The 18,049-nt window shown below is 46.7% G+C and overlaps 1 protein-coding gene across 6 annotated transcripts in view; it reads right to left on the bottom strand.

Moving 5' to 3' along the window:
• NBEAL2 (neurobeachin like 2) overlaps nt 1-18,049 on the bottom strand; it is a 158,319-nt gene that overhangs the window by 24,388 nt on the left and 115,882 nt on the right. For all 6 annotated transcript variants that reach the window (XM_027842181.1, XM_027842176.1, XM_027842177.1 and 3 more), the window contains 10 exons: nt 16,692-16,850; nt 15,227-15,386; nt 14,757-14,842; nt 13,051-13,602; nt 10,936-11,114; nt 10,080-10,239; nt 7,041-7,178; nt 6,219-6,524; nt 5,324-5,473; nt 242-399 (listed from right to left, as the gene is read on the bottom strand). In XM_027842181.1, coding sequence (XP_027697982.1) covers nt 242-399; nt 5,324-5,473; nt 6,219-6,524; nt 7,041-7,178; nt 10,080-10,239; nt 10,936-11,114; nt 13,051-13,602; nt 14,757-14,842; nt 15,227-15,386; nt 16,692-16,850 — 2,048 coding nt within the window. The remainder of the gene's footprint in view (nt 1-241; nt 400-5,323; nt 5,474-6,218; nt 6,525-7,040; nt 7,179-10,079; nt 10,240-10,935; nt 11,115-13,050; nt 13,603-14,756; nt 14,843-15,226; nt 15,387-16,691; nt 16,851-18,049) is intronic.

Raw genomic sequence — 18,049 nt, 5'->3', positions numbered from 1 at the left:
AGTAGTGAGCCACAAAAGGTCAGGCAGTGGGGGGGAGCCTCAGGCAGAGAGATGCAGCCAAGCCGGCCTCCAGCAATTAGTGTCTCCTGTTCTGGAAAGTTATGCCTACAGACCACACCAGTTCCCTGGCCCTTTAAATCAGGCCCCTTCACATCTCTCTGGACCACTCCCAGATGGTCCCCCCCCCCCAGAAAAAAAAGGCCTCCTGTCTATCCAACCCTCAATGCCCCTACAACCTTACCTCTGGGCCCAGGCAGAGCGGGGTGCGGTGAGCAAACGGCCCAGGGCCTTCCAGTGCAGGAAGGCTATGGTGTGCTGGGAGGCCAGCTGCTTTTGTACACTGCTGTAACGCTTTCCTTCTGACCGGCCCCTCTTCATTACTGGGTCCAGCACCAATTCCTAGGGGAAATTAAGGGGCCTGGTAAAGCAGGGGGCCAGGGGCCTCCAGGCAAAGAACCTTCAACCTCAAACAGCACTCTGCAGATCTAGTTATCACTCATCCTCTCCAATTCCCACTTCAGAGTCATGGAAAATGTCAGAAATAGAGCTTAGCAACAATTTCACTTGACAGATGAGGGGGTGGGACTGAAACTAAGGCTAGGGAATTGCCCAAGGTCACACAGATGATAAGGAGCAGAGACTGAATCTAAACTTGGGTCCCCGACTCCAAATCAAGTGATCTTTCTGAAATACCTCAACATGTAACCCTGAAATGGCCTCCCTATTCCTACTCATCTATTGCCCACCTTCGTGAAGCCTCCCTGGATACCTCCAGGCCACTCAACAGTGCTTAGCATAGTGCCTGACCCAGAGTAAGGGCTCAATAAATGCTTTTTCGTTCATTCACTAATTTCTCCCCTTCTTGATGGCCCTGCCAACCATATGTAATATTTGATTTGATATTATGATACATTCCATTTAGTAATTTAGTACAGGTCATCTGGTACTATGTGACATGTGTTAACTTGTCTCCAAAAAGAGAAGGAAACTTTTCAGAGAGCAGAGTCTGTGTGGAATTGAATTCTGCATTGGATTTGGAGTTGGCGGACCTTATTAGCTAGATGATTTTAGACAAGCTACTTCCCTCTCTGAACCTTGGTTTCTATCTCTATGAATGGAGGAGTGTATATTAATCAACAAGGATTTATTATAATTAATTGAAATAACTTTATCAAAGTTACAGAACATAAAATAACCCTACATAAATCATCAGCCTTTATGTATATTATCAATAACACCCAACAAGAAGAGAAAGAAAAACCCCATTCAAAATAACTACAGGTTATAGAAAATATTTGGGATTATACACACAGGAATTATATGAAGACAACTATAAAATACCATTTATAGAAATAAAGGCAGACCTAAATAATTGGAAAGATATTAGCTGTTCATGGCTAAAGGTATCATTATGATAAAAATGACTATACTACCTCAATGTATTTCTTCACTGCCATGCCAATCAAACTAGAAAAGGCAACTTTTATACAATTAGAAATTATGTCAAAATTCATTTGAAAGAACAAAAGGTCAAGAATCTCAATAGAAATAATGAAAAATGTGAAAAGAAGACCTAAAAGCATAATATAAAGCAACACTCATCAAAACCATTTGTGATGGGTTAAAAAACAGAAAAGCATATCAGTGGAGTAGATCAGACAGAAGAGAATCTGAAATAGTATAGAACTCAATAATCCAGCTTTGATAAAGTGAAATATAAATTAACTCTCTTATTTGACAAGAACTGCTGGTAAAACTGGAAAGCAGTTTAGTAAAAATTAGGCTTAGACCAGTATCTCACACCATATTCCACACTACATGCTAAATAGATACATGACTTAAATATTAAAGATAAAAAATAAAAATAATACAATTAAAAATTAGAAGATAAGCAAATCACACATAGCTATGGGTAGGGGATAAGTTCTTTTAGGGATAAAGTCAATTACAAAAGATAATTTTGATTTCATGAAATTGAAAAGCTTTATACAAGAGGGAGAAGGGAATAAGTATTTATATAATGCCTAATATGTGCCAGGCACTAGTTTTTTAAAGTATCTAAAAAAAAAATCCACAAACAAAACCAATGCATCTTTAATGCATGAACAAAATTATGCAGTTAGAATTAGAAGGGTAATAGTTAACTAGAAAACAATCTTTCCAGAAAATTTCTCCGATAAAGGTCTGATATCCAAGGTATACAGGAAACTGTTTCAAAATACGTAAGAACAAGAGGTATTCTCCAATAGATAAATGGTTAAAAGATATGGAGTATAGTTTTAAAAAAAAAAAGCAAGCTACCAACAATCATATTAAAAAAAAGCCTCATCACAAATAATAAGGGAAATGCAAATTAAAACAACCCTAGGTTCATCTATCAGGTTGACAAAGATGACAAAAAAAAAAGCAAAGAAAATTACAATTTGGGGGAAAGATGTTGGAGGGCAAGCATACTAAAGCACTGTTGTGCACTGGAGCTGTGAAACAGCCATTCTGAAAAGCAATTTGGAGCTATAGCCAAAAAGTTATTAAACAGGACATACCCTTTAACCTGGTGATAACACTCCCTATTGATCACAGACTCCAAAGAGATCAAAGAAAGAGGGAAAGGGCCATAAGTATAAAAAATGTTCATAGCAATACTTGCTGTTGTACTAAAGTACTGGAAACTAAGGGGAATGGCTAAACAAATGGTGGCATACATGTATATATATAATAGAAATTAATGTGCTATGTGAAATGATCAGAACTAGGAGAAAAGTTTATTAAATGACCATAATAAAGTCACAGTTAACAACTTTGAAAGACCTCAGAACTTTGATCAAAGTAATGACCAGCTATGACTTCAAAAAACCGATGATAAAACATGCCTCCTACTTCTTGGCAGAGAAGCGTTCCAAGGGGTTCAGAATGACACGTCCATTCTGAGACATGACCAATATGTTGATTTGTTTTATTGACTATGTTTACTTGTTACAAAGAAGGGCTGGATAAATTTGTAAAAGTAAAAAAGAAACAACAAAAAGCAAAAACAAATGAAAAGTTGGCAGATGTTTTCCCTGAAGCCAGCTCAAAGACTAGGCAAAAGACCAAGTGAGCCGAGAGTGGAGTGAAACCAGAGACTTAAAGGACACGGTCATACATTATGTTAAGCTTAAGGGGAAGGGGGAAAGGAATGAGCACTATGTGCCTACCCCTGCACTAAGTACCTTACAAATATTATTTCATTTGATCCTCACGATAATATTGGGCGGTAGATGCTCAAGCAAGTGAAAAGAGAAAGAAAGCCTTTCTTTAAAGGCATGCTAAAGGAGTTGAAAGACAAAAAAAAATCATGGGTTCATGGGAACATTAATTTAGAGATGGGGGGACCTAGTGCAACCCCCTCATACAAGAATTCAGTGGTAGAGCAGCGGTTTGAACCAAGGTCATTGGATGCCAAATCCAGTGCTCACCACACTGCTTCTCATCATCTATCAAAAATACCAGTACGCATCAGAGACTTCATGTTTGCTTTCAGTAGTTGTGCTCAAATACATCATGCTTTACATCCTGACTGATGATACATGGTGGGTGGTTAACATCTTCCAATGTAGAACAATGCATTATCCTTTACCACCAGCTGGTGGTGTTGTATGTAAATGACAGAGACACATTTACATGGAAGACACCTGAATACAGATAAGGGGAATCCACCAGCACACAGGTAATGAATAGTACACCAGCTCCCTTATCTCTTAAGTGGGTTAGAAACATTTTCCTTCATGTGCCATTTCTTTACAGGGAATGTGAGCATCAGCTCTGCCTCACCTTTAGGTTCTGTGGACTGGGAATAGGATTTCTTCCCATCCCACACAACTAACTATACCTACCTACCTCTGCTCCACAGAGATGAGGCAGCAATGCTGTGGTCAGAGCTCTGGATTTAGAGTCAGAAGAATTAGCTATGCTATTGACTCCCCCTGCCTCCTAGGGCAAGTCATCTTCTGTAAAATGAGCCAGTTGGGTTACCTAGTTAGAAAGTTCCTTCCAACTCCATATCCTATGATCTGAGGGAGTACTCTCCATGACCTTCCACGGTCTCCCTTGATTAGTCAAGAGTTTTTGTATTTAAAAAAACAGTTTTCATATTCATCAGACTACTTCTGTTAGATGGTGGATTGCACCATTATACTTGAGGATCAGAAGAGAAATGTACATAAAGTGCTTGGCAGACCGTAAAGCGCTATATTAATGTGAGCTGCTATTATTACAAACTTCCTTTTTCTATAAAGGTGTCACCCCTTCGGGGAAATTTGTTGCAAATCTAAAAGCACATTATAAATATGAGTTATCACCATCATCATCATCAATTGTAGGGGTTACATAACCTGAAGGGGGTCACAGAAACTCAGCACCTGAAAGGAGTGCAGACATCATTTAGTTTAGCTCATGCTCTAACAGAAAACCCTTCTACAACATCCCTGACCAGCTGTCGTCAAGCCTCCCCTAGGGCCACCTCCAGTGAGGGAGTACCCCTTCTACTTTGGAGAGACTCCAGTGGTGAATTAGTCGCTCCTCACACGGAGCAGCTATCAGTCTCTCTACCACTTCCACCCTTTGCTCTCAGTTTGCCTCTGGGGAGGCTGAGAAGGATGCCTCTTCCTCATTACCACCCTTCAAATACTTAAAGACATAAACTATGTGTCCCTTGAGACTTCTCTTCTCCAAGCTCAAAACAACATTGTTGTTTCAGTTGTGTCCAACTCTTTGTGACCCCATATTTGGGGTTTTCTTGGCAAAGATACTAGGGTGGTTTGCCATTTACTTCACCAGCTCATTTTACAGATGAGGAAACTGAAGCAAACAGGGTTAAGTGATTTGCCCAGGGTCACACAGCTAGTAAGTGTCAGAGGCCAGATTTGAACCCAGGTCTTCCTGACTCCAGGCCCAGCACTCTATCCACTGTGCCACCTAGCTGCCCAAAACATGGATTCTTTCAAATGATCCTCAAATGCCATGGTCTGAAGTCTGTCACCACTCTCTGGACATGCTCTAGCTCGCCAGTGCCTTTCAGAAAAGACGGCACCCAGATGGATACAACATTCCAGGTGTGGTCAGACCAGGGCACACACCCTGGGACTGTCGCTGCCTTTGTTCTGAATTCTTAAGTCTTTTTAAATGCACAGTTTCCCATTAATACTTTTGGTTGCCCTGTCATATTGCTGGTTTGAACTCAGCTCGTGGTCTACTAAGTCTCCATGAGTCTTCTAGGCATGCATTATCTTGCCTATCTCAATGGTGGCCCCAGCCTCTCCTCCCAGCCTCCCCAATACCCAGGAACCTGGAAGAGGCGCCGGCTCTCGGTCCGCTCTCGATCCCTCCGAAGGCTGCTGCTCATGAGTGCGTCATAGCAGGAGTTCCAAAAACTGGACATGTGGTCATGGCTCCTAGCATAAGTGTCCATCTCAAACTGGGACATGGTAGGCTGCACCTGGAGAGAAGGAAATGGGCCCTGAGCTGAAAAGAATAAGCCCAGAACTGCCTTGCCCAAAGCAATGCCCCCCAAGCCCAAGAAAGACATAGTGAAGGGTAGAAAGGAATACGCCTGATTAGAACAGACGTCTCTAGCCCTCCAATTCCCCCTCTTCCCCATTTTAGACCAGTCTCTTTTACCTCCTCTTTCTTATTCCTCCATGCCCTCTATTCACTTCCCTCTCCTGCCTCAGTCCTCTCAGCTTCTCCCCAGTTATCTCTCCTACCCCAGATTCCACTCTCCGCACCTCCTTCTTTCCTCTGACTTACATCACTATGTTTACCCATTCCCATCTCCTATCTAGCCTCATCACATTCTCCCTTTTTCCACTCATTTCCCCTTCCGGACCTCACTCCCCGTCCAGGGTCATATAACAATTTGATGTTAGAGACAAAAGGCATCTTAGAAATCATCTAGTCCAACCTTTTATTTTACAGAAGAGGAAAGTGAGGCACAGTGGTCTGACACTCAGTAAATTAGTAGGAGAGCTGGAATTCAAACCCAGATGCAGTAACTTCCCCAAGTCCTCAGTTCTTCCCATTATCTCTAGACCATGCTACTCTTTACCCCCAGGCCTCTTCTTCCCCTTTGTCCCTCCCCGTCCATTCTCCCACTCCCACCAATCTTCCTAACCCCTGCCCTCTCTGTCCTCCCTCCAGTGCCTATTCCCCCAATATTCCCAGGCACCAGGTCCAGCGGGTACCTGTTTGTCAATGAAGAGTCGCCATTCTGGGGATGTGCAAAAAGCTTGGAAGTCTTCATAGAAGGTGGGGCTGCCATTGGTGGGTGGCAGGGAGGGCAGCCCCCACTGCAGGCCCAGTTCTATGTAGGCCCTGTCCAGCAGGGTCCGGACCAGAGGCACGAGCCAGGAGCAGCGCTCAGATTCTGCCTCCAGCGCCCGGGCCAGAGGGGCCTCCAGCTTGGCCAGCAGATAGCAGGCCTCCTCTCGCTTTGGTGGCACTGCTGTTTGCAGCAGGCCATGGAGCTTCACGTAGGCCAGGGCATGAAGCTGGAGGAGAGCACAGGTTAGGGACAGACGGACTACACCACACACAGGGAAGGGGAAGGATGGGGAGGGACACGCATGCAGGAGGCCAAGGCAAGAAGGACCCTCGAGGCACTACGGCACACTGATCAGAGACAGCTCCAAGGCTGCTGCTCTTTGGAGGAGCTGCTTTTAAATACTCGCTCATATAAAATCTGATTTTTTAAAATGTATTGATCAGTTTTGCTGAAATGTTTCTTTTTTCCCCCTCTTTTTCCTTTTGAAAAAAAAATGTCTTTGCTATAAGACAGACAGGGAAACTGAAGCCCAAAAAGGGGAACGATTTGACATAGGTCATAAGCAAGTAAGTAGTGAAACTAGAAGGAGGAGTCAGGTGTCTTGCTTCTCAATGAGATGAGAGCTCCCCTTGCCCACGACGGCAGGATGGGGTTCTGGAGGGTTGCAGGTTATGATAAGGGGCCCCCTTTTCTTCCCTCCCCTGCCTATTCCTGGGCAGATTCTGGGTGTCTCCCACCTCACCTGGGTGTCTTCCAACAGCATGTAGCCAAGGACAAGGCGCAGCCCAATCTGCGCCATCTCCCGGAGGTCAGCAGCACCATTGGTCAGATGCTGCCACACGCCAAGGTGATCCAGGAGGCTGCTCACACCTTCAAAGAGCTGCCAGGGAAAGCCATGCAGTCAGGGAGGGGGATGGGTGCCCAGGAACTCTCAGAGGATAGAGGCAGGGACTCTGAGACCCAAGGGGAGGAACTGGGGCGAGCAGGGCTGTTATGGCGATTGGAGAAGGTGGAGAACTTGGCCTAAAGCCTCTGAAGGTCATTTGCACATTCAGAGACAACAGGACACATAACTGGCAGGGACAGATCATCTGGGCCAGCCTCTTGTTTTATAGATAGGAACAACGAGGCTCTGAGAATTTAAATGACTTGCCTACAGGCAACAAGGTACATTTTTCACACACACATACACACACACACACACACACACACACAGTAATAATAGATAGACAGATATATACATACATATATACATATATATACATACATACACACATACATATACATACATACATACATACATGGATGGATGGTTAGATAGGTAGATGAATGAATAGACAGATGGGTAGGTGGGTAGATGGAAGGATGGATGAATGAACAGATAATGACTCTTATTTCTATAGCATTTCACAGTTTACAAGGAGCTTTTCTCACAATTCTTTGAATTAGAAAATTCAATTATTACTACCCCCACTTTTCATATGGGAAAATTGAGTCCCTAAAGAGGAACTGACTTGCATAGTAAGGCAAGAACTAATAAGTGTCAGTCAGCCCTTGAACCCAGGGGCTTCTAGAACCTTCCCCTCTAAGGTTACCATCCATCTACATTGCATGTATCGTGTATATACCCAATTATTTGCATGTTGTCTCCCCTACAAGATGGCTTTGGGGGCAGGGATTGTTTTTTAAAAATTTTGTTTGCATCTCTAACCCTGATCACAGTGCAAGACACATAGCAGACACTTAATAAATGTTTATTGATTGACCAATCCTAGCCTCATGCTCTTTCTAATACAACAGCATTTAGCACAGTACATCGCACACAGTAGGCACTTAATAAAAGTTTGCTGAACGATCTACACCTCAGTGTTGTCTCACATCCACTGATGCACAGACACACAGCATAAATCAAACTATCGAATATTCACTGAACAATAACTGCTCCATGCCTGGCCTTGCGGCAGCCATGAGAATAAAGTCTAGCTGGGGAGATAAAACATAAACATGAAAAACTTTGACTCCTGAATCCTCCAGGGGCCATTCCTCAAGTCCCTCCTCCTCCAGGGAAGCCTTCCGTGGCTCCCCCCACAGCCCACAGCCCACAGCCCACAGTGTATTGTCTTCCTCTGAGATATCACAACACTCTGTGTTCTATGAATGGGACAAACACTAGCTCATTATATTTTATAGTCATATGAATGGCAGATCTTAGAACTGGGAGGGACCTTAGAATTCAGAATGTCAGAGCTGGAAGGAAAGAGTGATCATCTAGCCTGACCACCTCTCATTTTACAGAGGAAGAAAATGAGGCCCAGAGAGAATAAGGAGCTTACCCAAGGTCACCCAGGGAGTATGGGGGAGAAGCAGAACTAGAATCCCCAGGTTTCCTGATTTCCAATCTGGGACTCTTTCCATGATACCACACTGCTCCTCATAGGTACCACCCTCCCTGCTAGCCTTCTATAGAGCAGAGACTGTGTCTCCTTGGTGTTTGCCCCCTGATTCCAGCATGGGGCCCTGCACATAGGAGGGGTGCAGTGCTTACTGAATGAATCTATGATTCAGATATCTTGGGAAAGGACAGGAAGATTAGATGGCTATGGTGGACTATATACACATCAGTAAGTGGACCGTATGTATAATACAACCACGGGACTAGATCACGGCAGTCCCTGAATGCTAGCCTGAGCAGTCTGGACTTTATGTGACAGATACTTGTATGAGAGAATTTGTCATCATAGGATCTTATATACATGCATGTATAAACACACATATGCACGTATAGGTATAAAACATACAGGTGTGTATATAAATTTTATCTGGACCAGATCTGAAATTGTTGCTGTTGTCATAGCAAACTTCCATTAAGGAAATTCCTTCTACCAATGGAGGTTGGCACCTTCTTTTCATTTTACAGTCTTGGAGAGTGGCCTGGGGTGGAGGTGGGTGACACAGAGATTAAGTGACTTGCCCAGGGTCATAGTCAGTATGCGTCAGCAGAAGTCACTTTTCTTAGTCCAAGGCCAGCTCTCTCTGGTGACGACACTGTGCTCATGACCTCCGGTTTTCACTGGGTAGGATTTAGAGACCCACTGCTTATACAGGAAATGGGGAAGAACGTTCTCGGCCAGGGGCTCCCACTGAGGCTGAGCAGGAGCATGCCGCCTGATTGAGAGCAAAGGGCCGATGACAGAACCGGGGGGCGGGGCTGGGAGGGAGACAACGTGCCCATTTATAGGTAGGTAGAAAATCGATACGAGTGATTTGGAGGGAAGGCACTAGCAGCTGGGGTGGGGGGAATCATGAAAGACTTCCCATACAAGGTGTGCACCTGAGCTGAGCTCAAAGGAAACAAGGTGTTCTAAGGCAGGAAGACATTTCAGGCCTGGGATATGGTGGAGAGATGTGAGAAAGACTGCCAGGGATCAAGAATGGGAAGAAGAAGGCTGCAGGGTGGACTCCACCATGAGGTTGGTAAAGAGGATGACCCATCCAAGCCGGTAAGTAAACAGAGCTGGGGTTCAAATCCAAATCCAGGTCCTTCTGAATGCAAAGCCAGTCCCCTCGCCCCCAAGCCACCCTGGCTCCTAAGGACCAAGGCCTGAGCATTCATAGAATCACGGAAGGTTTTTCCGGTAGCGTAGTAATACAATGAAAGAAAGCCTTCCATCCACGCAGACAGACAGAAAGACAGGCAGACACATGCCCAGAGTCGCTCTGCACCCACAGGTGCCGCCCACCTCCTTCTCTGCCCCGCTATCTCACACACACACACACATACCTTCTCACTCCACAGAGCCTGGTTCCCATGGCCCTCAGAGTGCAGGAAGTCCTGTAGCAAACGCAGGAGCTTCAACACACGGTGTGTAAGGCTGGGCAGGGCCACAGGCAGGGCCTCCTGAACGTCATTCAGGGCTGAATCCAGCATCATCTCAAGGAGGCTAGGAACGGCAAGGGATAGACAGGGTTCCTTCCCTGACCTACCAAAGCCCACTATTCTCTCCCGAGAGGCCATCACAGCCTCTACTTAGATACCCCTTTCCCCAAGTCTCTTCTCCCCACACCACCCTCTTATCCCTTCCTTCGGACCCTGCCCCGCTCTCTCCCAGCATCCTCCTCAGCCTCTTCCCCTCGTCCTCCAGTGCACCCCTCATCCCTGCCCCTCTCCCTAGATTCCCCAACCTCTGACCATCTCCAGCTGTTTCCCTAACCTCTATTCTTGTCCTTCAATACCATTCATCTTATTCTCTTCTCCCAACAATTTTCCCCAACCTCTGACCCCATCTCCCCTGTAGTTGCCAACTCCTGATCCTTTCTCCACAATGTCTTCTTAACTTTACCCCTTGTCCCCCAGCACTGTCCCATTTTTTCTCTATGGCCTTCCACCTCTTCTGTGGATCTCACCTCTCTTCTTCTAGTAGCTCTGCCTTGCCCCTGCCCCTCTGCCCCAGCATACCCTTAAGCCTCCGCCTTCCTCCTCCACCGCTTCCCCATCTCCCTCCAGTCTCACCCATCCTAGCCTTTCCCCTACTCATAACCCCTACACCCTTACCTCCCAGCCCCATGGTTCTAGATAGGGCCTTTTCCTGTCCACTAGCCCTTGATGAGTCACCAAACTGGACCCTGGAGAGCCTTACCTGCGCTTGATCTCATCAGGTGGACGCACTAGCTCTCCAGCAGCCCCCAGTTTTGTGAGAACTGAGAAGACCTGGCCCCGCTCACGCCACGCAGCCTCATCATCACCCTCCACCCCGCGCCACGTCACCGAGAATAGGATATTGGTCAGCAAATTGCATAGTTCTTCCTCCGGGGCTTGCTAGTGGTAAAAGCATGACAGAGGTTCAGGGGATGAGCAGAACAGGAGCTCCAGTCTTGGCCCCACCAAGGAGATTCACTTGCTTCATATTCCCTGCCTGTGGATGGGAAGACTGAGGCACAGACAGGCTCCTGCCCAAGAGCTCCCACAAGGGCCACAGTGGAGCAGGCATCATGCCCTCCATTTGGAGGTGGGCCCTGGAGGCTGAGGCAAGGGTAGAGGGGCGGGGACAGTCCAGGCCTCAGCTAGTAGCCAGGCTAGGCATCAGCCCAAGGCAGACAAGGGGACAGGGGAAGAACTGTGGATAGAAGCCTATTCCTTCTTCTACCCCATGTTCTAGTGGGATGACAATGCCACTGGCATTGTAGCATCACTCCAGAGCAGGTGTTCTTAAGCTGGGGTTCATGAACTTTAAAATATATATATATATATTCTGATCATTGTACTTCAACATGACTGGCTTCCTTGATAATCTTCCATATTTTATTTTATGCATTTAAAAATATGATTCTGAGAAGGGTCCATAGGCTCCAGCAGGCTGCCCAAAGGGTCCATGATACAAAAAAGGTTAAAAGCCCCTCTCTACAATCTTCCTGGATTCACCAAATAATCACCACAGATCTCTTACAGAATCATAGAAAAATTAAGAACTATCACAGAATCGCTTCAATTCCTCAGAGTATCATCACATATATTATCCTTATATTGGAAGCCATTTCAGGAGACCATCCAGGCCAGCTCTCTGTCTTCCAGGATGGTGACTGTCTAAACCAGGCAGTCTCAACTTTGCTAGACCTACCAGCCTCAATCACCACTGCCAGATTTCTCAATCTCCTCCCCAAGCCCCCAGAGTCATCAGCTCCCCTTTCTAGAGTTCTTAAAGGATGACAAAGCCCTCTCCTTACAACAGTCCCGTGACAGAGAAAGTCCAAGGATTTTATCCCTATTTTATAGATGGGGAAAACTGAGACTCAGAAAATTATGTGACTTGCTATAGGTCTCTGACTCCAACCCTAATATTCTCCCCACCATGTAACACTGCCCCTATTACATGAAAGTCAAGAGATCTGGGTGCTATGCGGAACACGGTAGTTAAGACAAGACCCTTTGACCTTTAAGAACCTAAATCTAGTTGGGAAGACTGGATCAAAACACTGTGATAACCACATAAGGCAGCAAAAACTGAGAAAGGTCATAAAGAATAAATGCCAGCAGAGAGGTACAGAAAAGGTAAGCAGTAAGAGTTTGAGAAGGAAACATCACTGTGGATTGAGGTAGCAATCCAGGTAGAGCTTCCTGGAGGAACTGGGATTTGAACTAGGCCTCGAAGGATAGTCAAGACTTAAGAGAGACAGAGGGGAATGGGTAAAAGCATTCCAGGCTAGGGGAATGGGAGCAGCCCAGCACTACGCCCTCTGTATCTTCATAGCAAAGCTACTATGTGGACCATGAAGACCTCTTCTTCTTTACTATTAAGCAGGTTGAGTGATACCATTCCCCTTTAACAGATGAGTCAACTGAAATCCAGAGAGGTTGAGACTCATCCATTCCTGGACCATTACCCTAAACTGGCTCAAAGCAGCAGTTGAAAAAGTGGAGAATGATGCCCTGGGCTTGGAGTCAGCAGGCCTTACTATAGGCCTGGACTTCAAGTCTTTACCTCTCTGTGTCTCAGTTGCTTCATGTGTAAATAGGGACACATCTTGGTTCTACTAGAAACTTTCCTGATAACTCAGCTAATGACCTTCAGCAAGTTACTTCCTTTTTCTGGGGCTTGGTTTCCTCCTTGGTAAAGTCATAGGGTTAGAACAGATGGTTTCTACCTCGAAAGTTCAATGGAACTGAGATCTATTCAATAGTTCTTCCCTTCTTCCAGGCTGAATGAACCATGCCCCTAATTTGCCCCCTTGAGACCCGTTCCCCACAAAGGCCTGACCTGTGGATTGCTGGTGTTGGAGGTATCATCCCCAAGGCTGGGCTCCTGGAAGCTGGTCTCATCCAGTACATTGGAGAGGCTGGAGCTATGGCGGCCCCGGAGGGGTGGGAAAGGCCGTCCCCCTTCCAGCGGAGACGGCGTGCTAGGTAGGCTGACAGGGGTCAGGTTCTCACCACTGCCCACAGTGGCCCCAGACCCTGTGCTGGCCAGTTCCGGGCCCAGGTCAAAAGGTGAACAGAAGGGTGAGAGTGGCTGGTAGGTAGCTTCTAAAGATGGCGGGTCACTGGGGACCACGGCAGATGAGGAGTGTCTCACACTGACAGGGGGTGAGACCTCAGTCTCTGGAAAGCTCTCGGAAGGCTCCAGAGAAGCTTCAAAAGGCAGAGGCAGGAAGACGTCACCGCTCAGCTCCGCAGAGGCTGGCTCCAGGGGGTTCGGCGAGGGGGCAGCAGGGGCTTCTCGGACATACAGACGTGTTAGGATGTCCTGCCATCCCACCTGGCGAGCCAGCTGCCGCACCATATCTGGCTGCCCGTAGATCAGGTGGAACAGCTGCATGGGATTAAACCATCTATTAGCTCCCATTCTTACAGCCCTTCAGGGTATACAAAATACTATCCTCATCTCTGGGAGGTGAAAGTGCATTGTAGTGAAAAGAGCACTGGAGAGGAAACTCTAAAATCCCAGGTTCAAATCCTGGTTCTGCCTCTCATTTACCTGTGTGACCTTGGACAGAGCCTCAAAGGTTGTGACATGTCCAACCATACACAACTAATAAGTGACAAAGGCAGAATCTGAATTCAAGACTTCTGAATCCCTCTTCCATAGCATCATAGATTTAGGGACATTAGAAATAGGCTCTAGAGCTGGAAGGACCTCAGGCCTGTTTTACAGACAGGAAGCTGACACCTGATTTGCTCACAGACATCATGGCTTGTAGTATTTATACGGTGCTTTTAGGCTTGAAAAGCACTTTACATACATTATCTCATTTGATAATCTTGTCATGGAAGTAAGCGGGATACGTGGGATTTGGATTCCTGTTTCCCTAGGTCTTCTTTTTGCTTTTTTTTTTTTTGTTTGTTTTAGTGAGGCAATCAGGGTTAAGTGACTTGCCCAGGGTCACATGGCTAATAAGTGTCTGAGGCTGGATTTGAACTCAGGTCCTCCTGATTCCAGGGCCGGTGCTCTATCCACTGCGCCACCTAGCTGCCCTGTAATGGAACTGGGGGCGTTTGTTTTTTTTCCTTTCCCTAGGTCTTCTTGACATCAAGTTCAGCACTCCATAGACTACAACAAGCTGCCTCTCACTGAGCCAATGGCAATGGTCTCCATGTTTACCTAGGAAAATTCTGATACTTCTATTATCATCTCACCAGACAGGAACTCAAACACTCTATAACACCCTATTCAGAGACTTTGGAAGCATCTACCAACCACTGGCTCATTTTCCTCCTTTCTCAAGTTTAGGGTCAAATCTTCCTTTCCACTCCAGCCCTTGTCTTCCTCCCCTGATATACCAACTTGTTTCTGAAGAGGGTTGAAAGAGGAAATGGTACAGGCGGTACAGGCATTCTGTCCTGGCCCCCTGGGCTGGTCTCTTCACTCCTAACCCTTTTTTCTCCTCTCTGTAGTTCCTGGGTCACTGCCCCCTTTCCCTCTGCCTGTAGTCCCCACTCCTAGGAGGACCCAGCTCGCACACTCACCTTCCTACACATGTCCAGGCGGACACAGAGCTGGGCACGGTGGGACAGATATACAACAGCCACCAAGTCCTTGAGGTTTGGGCAGTCTGCAAGAGGAAGGGGAGGATAAATGGCTCCATGTATGTTAGACTACTGAGCCCCCCACCTCTTAAAGGAACAGGCTGCTTTTATTGCTCTTCTCTTGGCTTCCCCGGTCCTGTTCCTCTAGCCCTACCCACTAATAAGTGACATGAATTTTCCCTCACATTCTTTCACTAAAAACTTTGAGATGATAAATTACATGATGGCAGGGACACTTCGGGGCCTATCACAATGCACTAAAAAAGAGTCTGGTTAATGAATGAAATTCCAAGACCCATTTCTTGAATTCCATAGTTCACCAATCTGTTCCACGTGTCTAGACCTTTCCACTCCATAAACTCCCCAGATCTAGCCCACTTTCTTTCCAGTTGTCACACCCCAAGCCCTACCTGCACTCAGGACCTGCTCAGAGAGGCCCCGGCAGAGGTGAGAAGAGACGGGCCCATCGGGCAGGCAGGTGATGAGGCCCTGGAGACCACAATCCTTCAGCTTGAGCCGATGCTTACAACGCTCAGGCACTCGATCACTCTTTAAGAGCTTATTCAGGATCTGGCAAAGGACAACGCAAGAGTGAGATGAGCCAGGTTGGAAAGGGATAGCTTGTGACGCCCATGCTCACTGGGAACTCAGAAGTGGAAAGAACCCTGGACTTGCAGTCAGGATCTCTAGGGGTCTAGATTCAAACCTCCACTCTCTCACCTGTACGACTTTCAGCAAGACCTTTCCTTCTCAGGGCCGTAGAGTTTGCTCTTCTGTAAAGTAGCCTAGACCGTCTGGCTCTAAATTCTATGTTCTATGAGCTAACTCAGCTCCATTGGGATGATCCTTAATTTAAAAATACAGTGTTCTCTCTACTGCTAAGTATTAAGTAGCACATCTCAGACTTGAACCCAGGTCCTGTGGCTGACTCCAAATCCTCTGTTCTATCTGGGATAACCTATAGCTCTTTATCAGCTTCTTGCCTAGTTCCCCTGACCCACTCACTCTTATTTTGTTGGAGGTAGTTGGGGTGAAGTGACTTGCCCAGGGTCACACAGCTGAGGCCAGATTTGAACTCATGTCCTTGTGACTCCAGGACCAGTGCTCTATCCACTGTACCACTGAGCTACTCCTCCCTCACTATATTCCTTCTCAGCACTCCTTACAGGCCAGTTTGAACCCAGACACACCAGCCCCCTTCCTACCCTGGCAGGACTGCCAGTGTCCCCCCCCCAGCCCTTGTCTCAGTCGATGATGGAAGCCCTGCTGGGGCCAGAGTTTCTTGCCCATGTGCATCGCAAAGTGTCAGAAGGGAACTTGGAGACACTCTGTCACAGGATCAGCGACTTAGGGCCGGCAGGGACCCTCGAGGACATTTGGTCCAATCCTCTTATTTTACAGATGTGGAACTCGAGACCCAGAGAAGCAACTTGTTCTGGGTCAAACAGTTAAATGTAAGAGGGAGGATTCTTCCAGGTTCTAAGCCCAACATTCTATCCACAATGTCACACTGCTTAGAGAAGTCACTTATAGACAGACAGACAGACAGACACACACACACACACACACACACATATAGCTCGTGAATTGGCAACAACTTTATAGATGTAGAGGTGGGGGGGGGAAGACTTTGGGATTTAAAATAAGATTCTCCGACCCCCAAACCAGTGCTCTTGAGAGGATACCACATTGAGTGGCAGGGTCCTCTTCTGCCTCCATCCCCCAAAGTCCCCCATTCTCCCTGAGATAATGACATAGGGTATAGGTACGCCCACAAAGCTCATGCCTGAATCCTCATTCAAGCCTGCAATGGGGATGTTGGAGTAGTTCCCCTGGCGGGGACTAGAATAAGAGGAGAAGGTACCAGTGGCTCACCTTGAAGACCTTGTCACGCAGCTGGTCAGAGAAGGACCTGTGTACCAAGAGGGCAAACAGTACCTCCACGTTATTTGGCTCTAGCAGGAAGGTGCAGAGGGCCTCCTGGACCGGTGAGCTCCGCAGCAGGTTCAAAAGCATGTCCAAAACCCCACATACCTAGGGTGGAGGTAGAGTCACTCAGAGTCCACAGATTCTACCCAGGACTCAGAACAGGCAGGACGTCTCCTACATTGCTCCATTCCCCACACAGCCTGCTTTCCATCATGGTCATTGTGACGGCTTTCAGGTTGCTCCCCGTTCTCTTGCTGAACTCATATCCATGCTTCAAGGCTCATCTCAAAGGGCACCTCTTACAGAAAGCCTTCCTTGACACCCCTCTTTTCTCCCCGGGATCTCCCATGGCATGTGTTTGCACTTCTCTTGAATATTTCAAGAATCTGGGGTTTTGTCACTGTGGGTCCTCCCCCTGGCCCAAGCAGATTCCAACCACTTCGTGTCTTAGTGGGTTTAAATTTCTATCCCCAGGCAGCCAAGCCCCTGCTTTTAGACCCGTCCTCAGACTGCAGCATAGCACACCCCCAGGACTGTGTGGAAGCCTTTCTTTCTTAATGCAAAGCTCAGCAGAGTCTCTGAGAACCCAGGGTCACATCCAAACAACAAAGAGGCTCTTCTGCTCACCCGACCAAGCTCTCTACTTGTATCTGTGATCCTATCAAGGGACAGTTTGTCCCGCTCATGATCCCCCCTTCTCTCTCATTTTCATTTTCTCCTTATCTACTGACTCTTTTCCCTGCTACTTACAAACGTTCCCTGGCTCTCTGACCCTTAAAAAAAAGCTTCATTTGACCCTGTCAACCCCCAAAGCTATCATCCTATATCTTTACATCAGTCAGACTCCTAGGGAAAGTAGTCTGTGCTCGTGTCTTCCCCTCCCTCTCATTTCTCAGTCTCCTGCCATTTCACTTCTGATTCTTCTGCTGGTCTTTCCAAGGTCCCCAGTGATCTCTCAAAGGTTAAATCCAATGGCCTTCTTTCAGTCCTCATCCTCCTTGACCTCTCTGGGACTTTTGACATAGCCAGCCCTTTTATATTCTTAGATAGCCTTCTGCTCTCCCATCCCCATTATTAGCTTTTGTGACACTGCTGTCTCTCAGTCTTCTTCCTCCTTGTCTGACTCTCCTGTGCTGGATGGAATGTCCTTTCCTCCTCTCTTCAGCCTCTCCAAAATCCATAGAATCAAGGCTCAGCTCAGGTACCATGTCTTACAGGAAGCCTCTCCTGATCTCCCCCCACCCCCACCAATTGCTAATGTTGTCTCTTTCTTCATACTATCTTGTTGGCATTCTGTGTCCTCT

The sequence above is a fragment of the Vombatus ursinus genome, unplaced genomic scaffold, assembly GCF_900497805.2.
Source record: "Vombatus ursinus unplaced genomic scaffold, bare-nosed wombat genome assembly UNPS02014867.1, whole genome shotgun sequence".
NCBI lineage: Eukaryota > Metazoa > Chordata > Mammalia > Diprotodontia > Vombatidae > Vombatus > Vombatus ursinus.
This window is presented reverse-complemented; position numbering and strand designations above follow the sequence as displayed.